The sequence below is a fragment of the Cynocephalus volans genome, chromosome 16, assembly GCF_027409185.1.
Source record: "Cynocephalus volans isolate mCynVol1 chromosome 16, mCynVol1.pri, whole genome shotgun sequence".
Taxonomy (NCBI): domain Eukaryota; kingdom Metazoa; phylum Chordata; class Mammalia; order Dermoptera; family Cynocephalidae; genus Cynocephalus; species Cynocephalus volans.
The window spans coordinates 57635738-57655859 of record NC_084475.1 but is presented as its reverse complement, the minus strand read 5'-3'; the positions used below and the strand labels follow the sequence as shown (position 1 = coordinate 57655859).

Below are 20122 nucleotides of genomic sequence, written 5' to 3'. Positions count from 1 at the left end.
AGCAAGAGAAAAGTGTTAAGTCACCTATAAGGGAGTCACTACCAGACTAACAGCAGAGTTCTCAACAGAAACTGTACAGGCTGGAAGAAAATGGAATGATATATTCAAAACACTATAAGAAAAAAAATACCAGCCAAGAATACTATGCCCAACAAGGCTATCCTTCAGAAATGAGGGAGAAATAGTGTATTTTCCAGACAAACAAAAACTGCAGGAGTTCACCACCACGTGACTAGCCCTGCAAGAAATTCTCAAGGGAGTCCTGCATCAGGAATCTGAAAAATGATAATCATTCAACTTACTAACTATAGTTCTGTTCAAACTCTGTTTTTCCATAATTCAGTCTTGGTAGGTGGTAAGTTCTAGGAATTTACTCATTTTATCAAGATGATCTAATTTGTTGATGAACAATTATTCATAGTATTCTCTTATAATCCTTTTCATTTCTCTAAATTTGGTTGTAATGACCCCTCTTTCATTTCTGACTTTATTATTTGAGTCTTCTCTCTTTTTCTTAATCCATCTAGGTAAAGGTTTGTCAATTTTGCAGATCTCATCAAAGTACCAACTTTTGGTTTCCCTGATTTTCTTTTTTTTTTTTTTCTATTATCTCTTTTATCTATGCTCTAATTTTTATTATTTACTTCCTTTGCTAGGTCTGGGCTTAGTCTGCTCTTCAGTTTCTGGTTTTTTAAGGTGCAAAAATGATTGTTGATTTCAGATCATTCTTTTTTATTAATGTACATACATTTACATTAAATTTCCTTTTTAGCAACATATATAAATAAATAAACAAAAATAAAAAGATATAGAAAATGTCAAATGAAGCTTGAGAAAAAACAATACATTAGATATAGGGGAGTAACAATTTGAATGACTGCAGATTGCTCATTAGAAGCTATGGAAGCCAGAAGGCAGTTAAACAACATCTCTAAGAACTGGGGGGGGTGGGGGGGGGAAATCCTTGTTAATCCAGAATTTTACATTCAGTAAAAATATTCTTCAGAGACGAAGTGAAATAAAAGCATTCTAAGATGAAAGAAAACTTTTACTAGCAGACCTGCTGTAGAAGAAAGGCTAAAGAATGTTCTTCAGACTGAAAGGAAATGACAGTAGAAGGAAACTTAGAATTTCAAGAATAAAGGAAGAGCACAGACATAGTAAAATCTAGGTAATTATTAAAGTTATAAAATATGAATAATGGTTGAAAGCAAAAAAAAAATATCATCTGATAGTGTTTTCAATGTAAGTATATATAATCTATATAACAACTAAAACTATAAAATAGTGGGCAGACAGACTGGCTATTACCAAAAAGAGAATAAAAAGTTCTAGGTGAGGATGGGGAGAAAGGGAAACGCTCCTACACTCTGGTGGGATTGTAAAGTAGTGCAGCCATTATGGAAAACTGTATGGATGTTCCTCAAACAACTACAGATAGAACTACCATATGATCCAGCAGTCCCACTGCTGAATATATATCCAGAGGAATGGAAATCATCATGTCAAAGGGATACCAGCACTCCCATGTTTATCATAGCTCTATTTACAGTAGACAAGAGTTGGAACCAACCTAAATGTCCATTGACAGATGACTGGATAACGAAAATGTGGTATATATATACAATGGAATACTACTTGGCCATAAAAAATAATAAAATTCTGCCATTTGCAGCAACATGGATGAACTTAGAGAAAATTATGTTAAGTGAAATAAGCCAAGTACAGAAAGAGAAATACCACATGTCGTCACTCATAAATGGGAGTGAAAGAAAGAAACAAACAAACAACAATCACAATAATATATTGAACTTTCAAAAAAAAGAGAACAGAACTGTGGCTATTAGAGGTGGGAAAGGGGGAAGGGGTAGCAAGAATTTGGTTAAGGGTCACAAAGATTATATTTTGTAAACATGAGTATACTAATTATCCTGATTTGATCACCTCATATTGTACACAGGTATTGATTCAAATCTATACCCCACAAACATGTATAATCAATTATGTTTCAATAAAAAAACTGTCAAAAAAAAATAGTGGGGGAGAGCAAATGAATCTACATTCCTGTAAGGCCTTTACACTTTTCTCCAAGTGATAAAATACTAATTCTAAGCAGATTACCAAATGTTAGGTATACATATATATGTATATATAATATATTATGTATATATATATATATAAATCCCTAGAGCAACCACTAAAACAATAATGCAAAAAAAAGGTACTTCCAAAAGTATACACCAAAAGCCAATTGACAAACAAAAATGGAACACTAAAATAAATTCAAATAATCAAAAAGGAGGAGGGAAAGGGAACACAGAGGAACACAAAAACAGAATGAAAAAACATAAAATAAATGGCCATGAGAAACAATTACATTGCACAATGCTGAGTATACTAATTATCCCAATTTGAGCATCCCATATTGCACACAGCTATTGATATTCAACTCTTGTAACCCAAAGATTTGTACAATCAAGTATGTTTCAATAATTTAAAAAGTTATATTAACACACACAAAAAAATGCATTTTAAAAATAAAATGGTAGATAAAAGTCCAACCTTGTCAGTAATTGTATTAAATGCAAATTATCTAATCACTCAATAAAAAGCCAGAGATTGTCAGAATGGATAAATGAAGCAAAATCAAAGTACCTCTTTTTCTTTTTTAATCATTACACAATGTAAACATTTTTTTGTGACCCTTTACCAATTTCTCCCTAACTTCCTTCACCCTCCCCCTTTCCCACCTCTGGTGGCCTCAGTTCTGTAACCTCCTTTCGAAAGTTCAAGGAATTATCGTAATTGTTGCATCTTTCTTTTTATTGTTTTTTTTTTTTTCAGCTCCCACTTATGAGTGAGGACGTGATATTTCTCTTTCTGTACCTGGCTTATTTCACTTAACATAATCTTCTCTCAATTCATCCATGTTGCTGCAAATGGCAGAATTTCATTCTTTTTTATGGCTAAGTAGAATTCGAATATGTATACAGACCACATGTTCCTTATCCAATCATCCATTGATGGACATTTAGGTTGGTTCCAACTCTTAGCTATTGTAAATAGAGCTGTGATAAACATGGGAGTGCAAGTATCCCTTCAATGTGATGATTTTCACTCCCTTGGATATCTACCCAGCAATGGGATTGCTGGATTAGATTGTATGGCAGTCCTGTTTGCAGTTGTTTGAGGAAATTCCATACTGTTTTCCATAATGGTTGCACTACTTTACAGCACACCAGCTGGGTTCCCCTTTGCCTGCATCCTCACCAGCATTTGTTATACTCTGTCTTTTTGGTAATGGCCAGTCTAACTGGGATGAGATGATATCTCATTGTGGTTTTGATTTGCATTTCTCTGATGCTTAATTACATTGAGCATTTTTTCATATGTCTGTTGTCCATTTTTACACCTTCCTTTGAGAAATGCCTATCAGCTCCTTTGCCCACTTTTAATAAGGTTACTTGGTTTTTCACTAAGTTGAGTTTCTTGTATATTGTGGATATTACTCCCTTGTCAGATGCATATGCTGTCTTTTCGCTCTGTTCATTATTTCTCTTGCTGCACAGAAGCTTTTTAGTTTGATATAATCCCACTTATTTTTTCTTTTGTTGTCTGTGCTTTTGGGGTCTTATTCATAAAGTCTTTGCCCAGTCCTACTTCCTGAAGTGTTTCCCCTATGTTCTCTGTTAGGAGGAGTTTTATAGTTTCAGGTCTTATATTTAAATCTTTAATCCATTTTCAATTGATTTTGGTATAAGTGAGAGGTACAGGCCTACTTTCATTTTTTTAAGTCATGTTAGTCAGGTTTTCTGTTATTTACACTTGATAGTATTCCTAATGGATACAACTCAAAAGTCCATGCTCTTATCCACCAAACAATATTGCTTCTCATGTGTGAAATATAAAGACTAAGGCCTCATCTTCTACCTCCCTCAGAGAGTTCTTCAGAAGTTCTAGTCAGAAAATGCAAATAAAAATGTCTTGAAAAATAAAAATCATTATATATATTTATCACTGTTTTAAAAATAGTCATTCTCAACAAAGGGAAAAGACAGGAGAACACACATCCTATAGAGACACAGAATTGGGGAACATTCTCCTAGGAAGTGACCCTGGGAGAATTTTTCATATTATACAATCTCCTGTGTCTTAAGAATCACTGCCACGGTGAACCACCTCTTGAAAATGAGATGATGAGCATATCCTGCAGATGTGTTCAGAAGGGGAAAAATATTGAGAAGTAGAGTTTTGTTATGATAGTGAGGTGCATTAAGCACACTTTCTTTAAAATATCAGTAGCATAATAATTCGTAAAAATTTTTGAACCCATGGAGAAACAATCCTACTTTATCAAGTTTGACCTTACTTAAAATACAAGTAATTATTTTTGTACAAATAACAGCAACAGGCAATAAACAATAGTACAACTCAACAATGCTGATACAACCTAAAGAGCATAATGTAATATTAACCAATGGGATTAGAGAGTCAGCAGGAATAAATGTGAATGTGTTTCAGAGAAAAGCTAGAATAAATTTCAAATACTCAAATTTTTTAAAAAGTTTCCTCCTCGTTTTAATTTCTCTTAGAGGAGGTCAAATTAATTAATCTCTTATTAAGAAATTAACAAAGTCATTTTAAAAATTGAACTCACATCTCAGGTCCCAAATAACTGGCTTCTTACATTTACTGGATAAATTACTAGCATTTTTCATTCAATAAATATTTGTTAAGCATCTACTGTGAGCCAGACTGCTCTTGGCACTGGAGTGCCTTCACAGCAGTGAAAAAAACATTCAAAAGTGCTTGTCTTTATGGAACTTATATTCTACTGAGGGTAGGGAGCAAACAGACAATAAGCAAATAAAATACACTGTGTCAGTTGACGATAAGTGATGTAGTGAAAAAATAAAGCAACAAAGGTATAAGGTAGAAAGGCAAAATGGGGCAAAAGAGAGAAAGAGTTTGTGAGGGGAGGAGAGGGTTAGTGGTTGCTGTTTTGAATATAATGGTCACAAAGCCTTCACTGAGATGCTGCCACTTGAGCTAAGACCCAAAGGAGATGAAGAACCAAACCACTGCCATGCATTTATCTGCTTCAATGCTAACTCTTTTCTATTGAATGTATCACAGGAAATGGGCCAACAGGTAATCACAAAATAATATTGTTTTTCCTTACAAGTCACCCTGATCCATTGGAATCAAACCAAAAACAGGAAAAAAAGACATTCCAATTATTGGTAACTCTCTGAATCTCAATGTTGACATATCTGCCTTTTGAGAAAAAAGTTTAAATATTTATTTTATTTCTTTATTTCACAAATATATTCATTTCAAAAAATCCCCAAACACATATTTCAAATGTAGAAAAATTTTTTAGTCTTAAATGAGCCCAAATTCCATCATGGGCTAAAATTTTAAGACATAAAATGACTGCTGAAACTGAATTTTAATCATATAGATGAATCACAACACGCATCTTTAGCTAGGCATGTATTATGGATAAGTCTAGTATTCTACAGAGAATAATCACATGTTCTAATTACCATTTTGGTTATACGCATAATTAATAATACTCTGTCTTAATGGGACACACTGAATCTTCAGACAGTTGCAAGCTTTAACTATGCATACTGCCAAATTCAACTGTCAGCTGCACTGCCAAACACAAAGGAATCTTGATGTAGTGTTTTAGCATTGATAACAATATGCATATCTTTATACATGATACAATGGAAAAATTAATTGCTTTTTTTCCTTCAAGCTTTTTTCCACTCTAATAATTTTATGTTGCTTGATTGATCATTTACCCTAAATTATATATATTGACAAGTGATCTTATGAGCAATAAAAACATAAATGCAAACATGACCCAAGATCCAAAGAAGAAAAAAATATTGTTAGACAATGACTTACTGATTGTAAACTTTCATTTTCACGTAAACAAGCTGTGTGAAGTTCTGATTTCAAGGTTGCAATGTGGCTTCGATGAGATGTCATTTCCTTCTCTAATGTAGCAATTCTAGCACTTGCAAGCTGGTAGACATCCATGAAACTTTTAATCATAGCCTTAAGAAATAGAAATAATGTCACACACAATTCAAATAAAGCTGTCCCCAAAGGAGAATTTTCATAATTTGAAAGCAAAATCATTAAAATTTTAAAATAAACAACTTTTCATCTTTCTTTAAAATAATAAAGCGAAACATCACATTTTCTATTAAGAGCAGTGACTATTTTAGGAAAGTTTGGAAGAAAATAATTGAGACTTCTTTCCAGAGTATTTATTTAAATAAGATGTACTTTGATCTATTGTGCTTAAAATTTAGAATGCAGTTTTTAGATATGGCACACTTATTTTCTATAGTAAAGTTAAATTCAAGTTGTAATTTGACCTAAATTTTAATCTTAAGAGAGACACAAAAGATGGATATACAAACAAGATATTTCAAAACAAGCTGAGTTAGTAAAATTTTCAACCCACCTAAAAACAAATGTTTTCAAACAAAACGAACTAAAAAAAATTGTGATTTTTTTAAGAGTAAATAATATGATTCCTATATTGTAAGAAAAGCATAATTATGTTCATTCATATAACACAGGAATGCACTCACATTACACTATATGTAATAAAATAAACAACACAAGCAAGTGCTGGCAGCTTATGATCTCCCCTAAGTAGTACAGTATTTGGGGGATTGTTGGACCTCTGTATTACAGTTTAATTATATTATAGACTTTTTCTTTTAGAAAATTTGTAACAAATTTTAAGTTCAGGGATACTATTATGCCTTTTTTAAAAAGTGTTTCAAAATACCTCAAACATATCACAATAAACATTTAAAGACATTTTTGAAAATATTATATTATTTACAAGAAAAAATGTCCCTACCCACAACATAGTACAATGCTAGACAGTCTAAGCATTGCAAACTATATTCAATCTGAAAGGTCTAAATGGGAAAAATTTGAGAAACTAGATATTTGAGCAATTCTGAATGCATGTAAAAAGTAATTCAGTGAACAAAGAGTAAGAAACAGTGTCCACAATGTCTGGGAAACACAAATAGGTTACTTGTAGGTAACAGTAAGAAAATTCAGACTTCTTTGACTAATAAATTCCTGTTTGCCCCAAAAATCCAGTTCAGACACCGTCTCTTTCAAGAACCCTCTTGTGATCCAAAAAACAGCAGTGTTAACTTCTACCCTGGTTCTCAGTGGGTCCCTGATACCTGCTTCTATGATTGCATTTATCACTTTAGCAGAAATTTATGATTACACATTTATCTTCTTTACTACCCTGAGGAGTTCCTTAATGCCAGATACTGTGCCCACACATTTCTGTTTCTTCAGGGATGATGGTGGCCCACATTTGTTTGAAGTCAGTACTTGTTTGAATGACTGAGTGAATTAATGACTGTTTTGAAGACTGAATGAATGAATGAATGAAAAATTGGCAAAGATAAAAAATCACAGGTTGAAGTCATAAACTGGCATAAAATGCCTTATAGAAAAGGATGAAGATATTTGGGAAAATATAACCTCAACACCTAATCTAGTTAATAAATTACTAATCATACTCTGTTCAAGTTGAATAAAAAAGCAGAAGCATAGCTTTGGGCATAAAAAGATGGAGTATACAAACATCAATTCTATTTCCCAGCACTAAACAAGCACAGTATATACGACTTCATGTTTGGGAACATCTCACATTCCTACCCTACCTTGCTTTGAGTCATTTCAAGGTAGGTTTATAGCTCAAGGTAAGTCACAAAATACTTACCTGGGCCTAAAAAGTACATAAAAATCAGAAACTATCAAATCATATCTGTTTCTTCCTATGTCAAGTCTCTCTCCATTTTTATAAATTCATTTATCTTATTCACTGAGACAGTGGACCAGGAATCACACGTCCTGTTTTTTTCTGGTTCTCACTTTGCCACTTACTTAGGTCTATGTTGTCAGGGAATGCGACATCTGAGCCTCCAACTCTTCCCTCTATCAAATGGGAAATATAGTCATTTCCTCGCCTACTTCCAAAACGGTTGTAAAGCTCAGATAATTAAAAAGCTAATTTTTATTAGGTATTTACTGCAGTCCAGGAACCATGTAAGCAAATTACATGCTTTATTTCATTTACCTTTACAGTAACCATATGGAGTAGATACTATTTATAACCTAATTTTTCAGAGTAAAACACAGGAGCCTGGAAAGATTAAATAACTTGTTCAGGATCACAATTAGTTATATGGTGGTCAGGATTCAAATCCAAGTATTTCTAATGCAAAGCCATTCTCTTAACCCTTCAACTATATTGCATCTAATATAAGAAAGCCCTCTAAAAATGGTAAATTACTGAATTTCACTTTTCATTTTAGTATTAATATTGTTCTACTTTTAAATTCTGCACTGAAATCTTAAGGAGACAATCTGTATAAGTGGCTCTTATACATATATGTTCTTGTTATCTAAGAACCTAAAATGTATAAAAGCTGAAAACATGCATAAATGCTTATTAAATGAAAAAAAAAGAAATACTCTTCTATCAGTAATAGACTCCTGGATTATTATTTCATTGCAAGTCACAATAGAACTGGCATTTAATATTTTAGGATAAAGAAGTTCGACATTTAAAATTATCCTATTTGCTAAATTTGGGGAAACATGTTTCTTGAGTTCTGATGTACAAAATATTCTAAAAGGGATAAATAATATAAATAATAGTTATCCAAACATTTTTTTAAAAAAATATTTTTGAGAAGTAATGTCAGAAATTTTATATGGTATATGAAACAAAAGTCATAATTATTTTGGCTCCTTCCTTGATCTACTTTTTATAACTAAATTCTAATATTCAGTGCAGTATTAACAGAAAATACATATTACTTCTTTATAACACTAAAAAGAATAATCCAATTTTGCTTAGGATTTAGAATCTTAAACATTCAAAATCTTTTAAAGCAGTGTTTCATTTGAGAGATTTAAGTAATTTTGCTTAACACTATATATGGTATTTTTTCAGAGCAGCAAGGTACAACGATCAATACAGAAAGCATGTTTTATGTCACTAACATGTATAAAATATGCTGTACTCTTCTAAAATAAAAACCTCCTTCAGAAAGAGGAGTGTCACTGAAATATCAAAGTTATTCCATGAAGGATGTGAGGGTGATCTGGCTGCGACATCTGTCACCCCATTGATCGCCAGGTTGATTCGGCTGATCTGGCTGGCTAGGCGGGTGTCCCCTTCCTCCCTCACCGCTCCATGTGCGTCCCTCCCGAAGCTGCGCGCTCGGTCGAAGAGGACGACCTTCCCCGCTAGAGGAGAGGACCGTTCTTGGGTCAAGGGTATACGAGTAGCTGCGCTCCCCTGCTAGAACCTCCAAACAAGCTCTCAAAGTTATTCAAAGAAGCCACAGATCTTTTGAGGTATAAAGAATGTTAACTTCCAGTATTAAAAAGTGATTCAAACTACGTAGTGAAGAATGCCAGAGAAAAATCCAACTTTTTAATATAAAAGAAAGGTACCAAGTTGGTAGAAGAAATGAAAATGACAGTCTAAACAAGCTGAGGGGGTGGGAGGTAAAGGGTATAAGCATCTAATGTCCCTTGCATGAATCACCGAAAGTCTAACCCTTCACAACATACCTTCTCCCACACTAAAATATAACATTGTTTTACATGAGGAAACAATGGTAGAACAGCGTGATACTGTGTACAGCATGCCCAGAATTTGAGAACTTAACCCATTTCATCTTTGGCCCCAGGGATTTTGACTATACCATGCGGTGAGATCTGTATCTCAGTGGGGCTTACCTAGTTACATGAGGAACAGAACAAAAGACAGTTTCTGGATAAGAATAGCCTTTGTTTTAAGAGATACTCTGTAGTGTTTACAATTGATAGCTATAAGATGAGACAATCCAAACATATAAAACTCCCCATCTATCCATTAGGGAAAAGTGTATGTGCTTTAAAATACAAAAAATTCTGAGGCACAAACAGGTAAATGTCACTTGAGAACTGGACTATTGTTTATTTGTTATGTACATATTTAATAAATTAAAATCCTTTCAAACACAAAAATATTTAGAGGCTAATGAACAGTTACTTGCTGCAACAAAACTTCCTATTGATAATAAAACAGTTACTATTTATGATGTCTTTCCTAAGGAAAAAAGTCCCACAACAATAACACGGTTGTAGTTTTTAGTGTCAAATTTTGTTTGTTCGTACCTGGAATTAAAAGAAAATTCACTGTTTCCTTCAATATCAAAAAGTTGTTCTGATAAGGTTGCTTATTTGATAGGCTTAATTTCATTCCAATATTTTAGTATTATTTTACAAATGTTGGGATCTAGCAAGGAATGAGACTTATCGGGCCTGTTACTAATAGTCTGCAAATAGCAACTGTAACCCCAATCACATTGTTCCAGTCTAAGATCTGGGGTTGGAATCTTTAGTTTGATGTTTGGTTCCCGGCCATGGCCACAAATACCTGCTTCACCATGACATTCCATTTCAGTACAAAGCTGTGTGGGAAATACTATATTGTGATGGCAGACTGCCATCCACCTCCTTGCTTTGCCACATGAAATGTTATGCCACATGGAATTAAGCATGTGCATGTGTGTGTGCGTGTGTACATAAAAGCTGCTAAGAATGTTATGAGCTGAGAAGAATTCTGAGGAATCAATAGGAAACACAAAGTAGAAGGCACCAGAAACAAAATTTTAGAGAAACCCTATCAAAACAAGAGAACACTTCTACAGTGGTGGGACCAATGAAAGGTGAGCTTGAAACTAAGCATAAATATCTATGAGAAATGGAAGATGTTGCCTTGCTTTATTAATAACCCTGAAACCTTTCCCTATCAATAAAGAGAATGTAATACTACTCAGTCATAAAAAAGATGAAATTCTGCCATTTTCGGCAACATGGATGAGCCTGGAGAAAAGTATGTTAAGTGAAATAAGCCAGGCACAGAAAGAGAAATACCACAGTTCCTCGCTCATAAGTTGGAGGAAGGAAAGGAAAAAGGAATCAGACAGACCATAATAAAACATTGAACTTTGAGAAGAAGAACAGACCTATAGTTATTAGAGGTGCGAAAGGGGGAGGAGGGTTAGGGAATAATTGGGTCAGGGACACAAAGAATAATTACATGATTTGTAATAATGAATATGCTAATAATATTAATTTGATCATCACATACTGTACACAAATACAAATAATCAACTCTGTACCCCATAAATATGTATAATCAAAAATAAGTTTTTTAAAATGATTTTTAGTGAAAGAAACATGATTAGATATGCTTTATTATTTTTAAAAACTTACATAACTCTTTGTGATGTAGCAATTTGAGGTCTAATTCTGAGTCCCCGTGCCCACCACCGCCCAAGATAAATGTTTAAATAGGCAAGACACAAATGGCAGAAGTGCACCATTGATTGTGTTCACTAAATCACAGCACTCATGTTTCAATCCTATCTATCAATTAAACAAGTTTTAATTGAAATTTTGGCTAGAAAATTTCCAACTTCCCTGAATTATTCACTTGTTATTTAACAAATACATATTACAATAAATATATTTTTTAACAAAGGTTCAAAAGACACACTTTCATTAGAAAAATATGCTTCTGAATGTTTTATGTGTATATATATGAATTTTTATAGCTCTGCATCATTTTGAGGGAAAAAGTCCATAATCTGGAAACATTTTCAAACAATTTCATAATACTTTCTCTATAGAACTACTTTAATAGAGCAGTTTTTATTTTATTTTCTACAAATGTCACTTTACTTTGAAGTGTTTTTTTTAAAATATATTTTCTATATAAAATGCCTCTGATAGCCACTTGCCACCAAAGAAAAGTTCCACAGATTTGTAACCTTTCTCTTTTAGTGAAAGAAAATTACATAACTCATACTCAAGTTCAAGAGTACTTTGAAGCATTTTGCCACAAGAAAAACAGTGAACCTGATACAGAAGATTTTAAAACCTACTTTTTATCTCCTTATGAAGACTATACTGTGTAAGATAATTTGACCCATAAATTCACTTAATCGCACAAGGTACATACATATTTTCATGTTGAAATACAAAGAAAGTAAATAAACAAATAAGGGTGCCCACTCTCAGCCCATATGCACTGCAAAATCTTCCACTCTTCCCTTAACACACCTAAGGACACATTAATGTCTAACAAACGGACCAAGAAAGACACCAGTGCCAATCCGCAGGAAAGAATAGAAGTTGTATTTCTTACTTCACAAACAAGGGAGCACCTATTATCTTGCACACCCACTGGGTTGTATTTACAGTCTCCAAAGTGAGTCAAAATGGAAAAAAAAAATACAGAACTTCCATATATAGGTTTTATTGTATGTTATATTTACTTCTTTTTTTTTTTGTCTTTTTGTGACCGGCCGTACAGCGCTCAGCCAGTGAGCTCACCGGCCATCCTTATATAGGATCTGAACCTGTGGCGGGAGCACTGCTGCGCTTCCAGTGCCGCACTCTCCCGAGTGCACCACGGGGTCGGCCCTATATTTACTTCTTTAATAGACTATTTTTTAGAGCAGTTTTAGGTTCATAGAAAGGTTGAATGAAAGTACAAAGAATTCCCATATACCCTCTGCTCCTACAAACTCAAAGCATCCTCCACTATCAACAACCCCCACCAGAGTGGTACATTTGTTACAACTAATGAACCTACATTGACACATCATTATCACCCACATTTCATAGATTACATTAGAGTCACTCTTGGTGCTGTACATTCTATGGTTTGACAAATGTACAATACCATGTATCCACCATTATAATGGTGCATTATATGTACCATACGGAACCCTAAAAATCCTCTGTGCTCAGCCAATTCATCCCTCCCTTCCCTCTAATTCTTGGCAACCTGATCTTCTTACTGTCTCCATAGTTTTTATATTTACTTTTTATCTTTCTCTAAAAATCTTTTAAAACCATATCTTTTTAAAATTTCTGTTTTCCTGTGTTTTATGTTTTAGAGCTTATTTAAGTATAACACATGCATATAAGTTATTTAGGAATAAAAATACGTATATTGGGGATGCTAGTTCAAAAATAAGTGTGCAATCAAAAAACACTTGGAGAGCGCTCCTCTGCAGTATCAGGCAACTAACAGAACGACACTGGAAGCAACTGAGCTAGTTGGCTCTTCCACTACTGGTGCTGAGCAGGATGGCATAATTGTGTTTGTCCCCAGAAGTCAAAACCACAAGTGAGGACCCTAGAGTCGGGAAAGCAGAGTATAGAGCCTAAGGAATTCTCCACATCCAGAAGACAGTCAACCAACCCATCATCCCTGGCAGCATGCATGTCCCATTTCCTTCCCTCACACCCAAATGTAAGTTCCAATAATCAAAATCTTCATATAATACAAGCACAAAAGCAACATCCCACTCTAGAATACCAAAACCTATATTGCACCATAACAAATCACCACTAACTTAATGGCCTATAACAACACAAATTTATTATTTCCTAGTTTCCGTGAGTCAGGAGTCCAGCACAGATTAGCTGGATCCTCTGTTCAGGGTATTACCAGGATGAAACTGAATTATCAGCTGGAGCTGCGATCTCATCTGAGACATAGGTTCCTCTTCCAAGCTCACTCAAGTAGGCAGAATTTTGTTTCTTCTGGTTGTAAAACAGAAGTCTCTGTTTTCTTGCTGGCAGTCAGCCAGAGTTACTGTCAACTCCTAAAGGGTGCCCTCAGGTCCTTGCCAAATAGCCCCTTTCTCTTTAAAAATGGCTGTTTGCTTTCTCCCAGACCAGCAGAAGAGTACCTCTCAGATACTCTGCCTTCTTTAAAGGGCTCACATGATTAGGTCAGACCCAGACCCACCCAGCATAACCTCATTTTGATTAGTAACCTAATAGTGATATCCATTATATTTAGTGGTATGGCCCCCCCCTCAAGGGGAGAGAATTGATTTTACAATGGATGTACACTATGGGAAAGGATCTTGGGGTCATCTCAGAATTCTGATTACCACAACCTAAACCACACACCTTACACAAAAATTAACTTGAAATTGATCAATTATTTAAATGCAAAAACATAAAACTATGAAACTTTTAAAAGAAAATATAGGAAAAAAACCTTTGGGATCTAGGGTTTGGTGAAGAGTTCTTGGACATGATACTGAAGGCATGATCAATAAAAGGAAAAAATAACAATAAACTAAACTTCAACATCATCAAAATTAAAAACTTCTGCTTTGTGAAAAATCCTGTTAACAAAGTTTAAAAGACAATCTACAGAGCTGAATTTGGGACGCAGCTGCCTGCTATGCTGAAAACCTCTGGAAACTGGCTAAGGAGCTGTGCTCAGCAGAGACGGCAGAGCCTCCTACTCTGAGGTCAAGTGTGTATTTGAGAGACTCGAGGAGGTCATATGATCTCTACTGAAATCATTGACTCTGCCCCGGACTCGGACGGCTGCTCGGACGCCGACTCGGAGGTGGGTCCAGGGATCCCGACTCCGACTGTGAAGGTGAGCCCAGCCCAGTGCACACACAGCGGGGAGACGTCCGGCTAGGGAGGCGGAGACTCGGCAGAAAACACACACCCTGCGGGCCGCCACTGCGAGATCCAGCAGCCCAGCCTAGTGCACACAGAGTGGAGAGACATCCGGCTAGGGAGGCGGAGACTCGACAGAAACCACACACCCTGTGGGGCCGCCACTGCGTGATCCAGCAGCCCGGGCCAGAGCGCACGGAACAGGGAGAAGTCCTGCACGGGAAGTGGAAGCTCAGCAGAGACCACACACCCTGCGATACCGCCCTGTGACCCAGCAGCCCAGCAGAGTCCAAGCTGACCAGAGAGGTGGCTCCCCGGAGAGGCCCAAGACCCGAGGCAACCACACACACAAGGCACTAGAGGCCAACTGAGCAGCCACGGAAGTAACCATGCCAAACTGGCAACCACAGCAACATGTTAGTTACTCAATGGTCTCAAACCGGTGGACTGTGAAACCCCCTGCCACAATGAATAAACATCAAAAAAAAGATACCAGAAATACAAAAAATCAAGAAAGTACACTACCAAAAGTTAATAAATCTCAAACTATAGATCCTATAGAACAAGAAGCCCTTGAAATGACTGACAAGGAATTTCGAGTGATAATTCTAAGGAAACTGAATGAGATACAAGAAAACTCAGCTAGACATCATGATGAAACGAGGAAAAGTATACAGGACCTGAAAGAGAAAATGTACAAGGAAATCAATGTCCTGAAAAAAAATGTAGCAGAACTTGCCGAACTGAAGAAGTTATTCAGCGAAATAAAAAACACAACGGAGAGTTTAACCAGCAGGCTTGTCGAAGTTGAAGAGAGAACCTCTGAACTTGAAGATGGGCTGTTTGAAATAACACAAGCAGACAAAAAGAAAGAAAAAAGAATCAAGGACATTGAAGAAAATCTGAGACAGATATCACACAACCTTAAGCGCTCAAATATCTGAGTCATCGGTATTCCAGAAGGGGAGGAAAACGGAGATTGCATTGAAAACATATTCAACAAAATAGTAGCAGAAAACTTCCCAGGTATAGGAAAAATCACAGATCTTCAGATCCAGGAAGCTCAACGATCTCCAAATGTATTCAACCCAAAAAGGCCTTCTCCAAGACATGTTATAGTCAAACTGGCAAAACTAAGAGACAAAGAGAGAATCTTAAAAGCTGCAAGAGAGAAGCGTCAAATCACCTAGAAGGGAGCCCCAATCAGGCTAACATCAGACTTTTCATCACAAACCCTAAAAGCTAGAAAGGAATGCGATGATATTTTCAAAATACTAAAAGACAAAGATTGCCAGCCAAGAATACTCTACCCTGCAAGGCTATTCTTCCGAAATGAGGGGCAAATAGTATATTTCTCAGACAAACAAAAACTGCGGGAGTTCACTACCACAAGACCACCCTTACAAGAAATCCTCAAGAGAGTACTGGGTTTGGTTCCTGAAAAATAACTACCACTGCCATAAAAACCTAAGAAAAATCTAAAACCACTAGTATAATAAAAATGGCATTCATGAAGAGAAAACAAACAAACAAAAATGCTATCTACAACCTAAGGAACCAACAAACACAGAAACCAAACAGTAAATCAGAAAGCAAGGAACAAAAGACACCTAAGACAACCAAACAACCAATAAAATGCTAGGAATAAATCAACCCCTTTTAATAACAACTCTTAATGTAAAAGGCTTAAGTTCCCCAATCAAACGACACAGACTGGCTGACTGGATTAAAAAGGGGGACCCAACTATATGCTGCCTACAAGAGACCCACCTCACCCATAAAGACTCACATAGACTAAGAGTGAAAGGATGGAAAAAGATTTACCATGCAAACAAAAAAAAAAAAAAAACGAGCTGGAGTAGCTATTCTTATATCTGACAAAGTAGACTTTAAACTAAAAACCATAAAAAGAGACAAGGAGGGACACTACATAATGATAAAAGGACTGATCCATCAAGAAGACATAACAATCACCAATATGTACGTACCCAATGTTGGAGCAGTCAGATTTATAAAACAAACTCTATTAGACCTAAAGAAGGAAATAGACACTAATACCATAATAGCAGGGGACCTGAACACCCCACTGTCAATATTGGACAGATCATCTAGGCAAAGAATCAGCAGAGAAAAACAAGAACTAAACAATACTCTAGACCAATTGGACTGGGCAGATATCTACAGAACATTCCATCCAACAACCTCAGAATATTCATTCTTCTCGTCAGCACACGGAACATTCTCCAGGATAGATCACATATTAGGTCACAAATCAAGTCTCAATAAATTCAAAAAAATTGGAATTATCCCATGTATTTTCTCAGACCATAATGGATTAAAACTAGAAATCAATAACAAAAGAAATTCTGGAAACTATACAAACACATGGAAAGTAAACAGCATTCTACTTAATGACATATGGGTCCAAGAAGAAATCAAACAGGAAATCAAAAAATTTATTGAAACTAATGAAAATAATGATACATCATACCAAAACCTGTGAGATACTGCAAAAGCAGTATTAAGGGGGAAATTTATTGCATTAAATGCTCACCTCAGAAGAATGGAAAGATGGCAAGTGAACAACCTAACACTTCACCTTAAAGATCTAGAAAAACGAGAACAATCCAAACCTAAAGTTAGCAGACGGAAAGAAATCATTAAGATCATAGCAGAACTTAATGAAATTGAAACCCAAAAAACAATACAAAAGATCAATGAATCAAAAAGTTGGTTTTTGAAAAGATAAATAAAATTGACAAACCATTAGCATGGCTAACAAAAAAAAGAAGAGAGAAGATTCAGATAACAAAAATTAGAAATGAAAAAGGTGACATTACAACTGATTCATCTAAAATACAAGGAATCATTCGAGACTACTATAAACAACTATACGCCAACAAGTTTGAAAATCTGGAGGAAATGCATAAATTTCTGGACACACACAAGCTCCCAAAACTGAGCCATGAAGATATAGAAAATCTGAACAGACCAATAACAATAAAGGAGATTGAAGCTGTTATCAGAAAGATCCAAACAAAGAAAAGCCCAGGACCAGATGGATTCACAGCAGAATTTTACCAAACATTCAAAGAGGAAATGACACCGATTCTTTACAAACTATTCCAAAAGATTGAAACAGACGCAAGTCTCCCCAACTCTTTCTATGAAGCAAACATCATCCTGACACCAAAACCAGGTAAAGATATAACCAAAAAAGAAAACTACAGGCCAATATCCTTGATGAATATAGATGCAAAAATCCTCACTAAAATACTAGCAAACAGAATACAGCAACACATACGTAAAATTATTCACCACGATCAAGTGGGATTCATCCCAGGGATGCAAGGTTGGTTCAACATATGCAACTCAATAAATGTGATACACCATATTAATAAACTCAAACACAAGGACCATATGATCATCTCTATAGATGCTGAAAAAGCATTTGATAAAATTCAACACTCATTCATGACAAAGACCCTCTATAAGTTAGGTATAGACGGAAAGTATCTCAACATCATTAAAGCCATATATGATAAACCCACCGCCAATATCATCCTGAATGGGGAAAAGCTGGAAGCTTTTCCTTTAAGAACAGGAACTAGACAAGGATGCCCACTCTCACCACTCCTATTCAACATAGTGTTGGAAGTACTAGCCAGAGCAATCAGAGAAAAGAAGGAAATAAAGGGCATCCAGATTGGAAAAGATGAAGTCAAACTGTCCCTGTTTGCAGATGACATGATCCTATATATTGAACAGCCTAAAGCCTCTACAAAAAAACTCTTGGAGGTGATAAATGACTTCAGCACCATAGCAGGATACAAAATCAACACACAAAAATCAGTAGCATTTCTATTCCCCAATAGTGAACATGCAGAACGAGAAATCAAGAAAGCCTGCCCATTTACAATAGCCACCAAAAAAATAAAATACTTAGGAATTGAATTAACCACGGAGGTGAAAAATCTCTATAATGAGAACTACAAACCACTGCTGAGAGAAATTAGAGAGGATACAAGAAGATGGAAAGATATTCCATGCTCTTGGATTGGAAGAATCAACATAGTGAAAATGTCCATACTACCCAAAGTGATATACAAATTCAATGCAATCCCCATCAAAATTCCAAAGACATTTTTCTCAGAAATGGAAAAAACTATCTAGACATTTATATGGAACAATAAAAGACCACGCATAGCCAAAGCAATGCTGAGCAAAAAAAATAAAGCTGGAGGCATAACACTACCCGACTTTAAGCTATACTACAAAGCTATAATAACCAAAATAGTATGGTACTGGCATAAAAACAGACACACTGACCAATGGAATGGAATAGAGAATCCAGAAATCAACCCACACACTTACTGCCATCTGATCTCTGACAAAGGCACCAAGCCTATTCACTGGGGAAGGGACTGCCTCTTCAGCAAATGGTGCTGGGATAACTGGATATCCATATGCAAGAGAATGAAACTAGATCCATACCTCTCACCGTATACTAAAATCAACTCAAAATGGATTAAGGATTTAAATATACACCCTGAAACAATAAAACTTCTTAAAGAAAACATAGGAGAAACACTTCAGGAAATAGGACTGGACACAGACTTCATGAATACGACCCCAAAAACACGGGCAACCAAAGGAAAAATAAACAAATGGGATTATATCAAACTAAGAAGCTTTTGCACAGCAAAAGAAACAATTAACAGAGTTAAAAGACAATCAACAGAGTGGGAGAAAATATTTGCAAAATATACATCTGACAAAGGATTAATATCCAGAATATATAAGGAATTCAAACAACTTTACAAGAAAAAAACAAGCAACCCAATTAAAAAATGGGCAAAAGAGCTAAGTAGGCATTTCTCTAAGGAAGATATACAAATGGCCAATAGTCATATGAAAAAATGCTCAACATCACTCAGCATCCGGGAAATGCAAATCAAAACCACACTGAGATACCATCTCACCCTAGTTAGGATGGCTAAAATCCAAAAGACCCTGAAAGATAAATGCTGGCGAGGTTGCGGAGAAAAAGGAACTCTCATACATTGTTGGTGGGACTGCAAAATGGTGCAGCCTCTATGGAAAATGGTATGGAGGTTCCTCAAACAATTGCAGATAGATCTACCATACGACCCAGCTATCCCACTGTTGGGAATATACCCAGAGGAATGGAAATCATCAAGTCGAAGGTATACCTGTTCCCCAATGTTCATCGCAGCACTCTTTACAATAGCCAAGAGTTGGAACCAGCCCAAATGTCCATCATCGGATGAGTGGATATGGAAAATGTGGTACATCTACACAATGGAATACTACTCAGCTATAAAAACGAATGAAATACTGCCATTTGCAACAACATGGATGGACCTTGAGAGAATTATACTAAGTGAAATGAGTCAGGCACAGAAAGAGAAATACCACATGTTCTCACTTATTGGTGGGAGCTAAAAATGAATATATAAATTCACACACACACACACACACACAAAAAAAAAAAAAACGGGGGGAAGCAGATATAACAACTACAATTACT

General features: G+C 35.6%; 1 protein-coding gene across 1 annotated transcript in view; it reads right to left on the bottom strand.

The window, feature by feature from the left end:
• The window catches only part of CCDC171 (coiled-coil domain containing 171), a 338249-nt gene that overhangs the window by 45896 nt on the left and 272231 nt on the right, over positions 1 to 20122 (bottom strand). The window contains exon 25 of the mRNA XM_063080963.1: positions 5920 to 6072. Coding sequence (XP_062937033.1) covers positions 5920 to 6072 — 153 coding nt within the window. The remainder of the gene's footprint in view (positions 1 to 5919; positions 6073 to 20122) is intronic.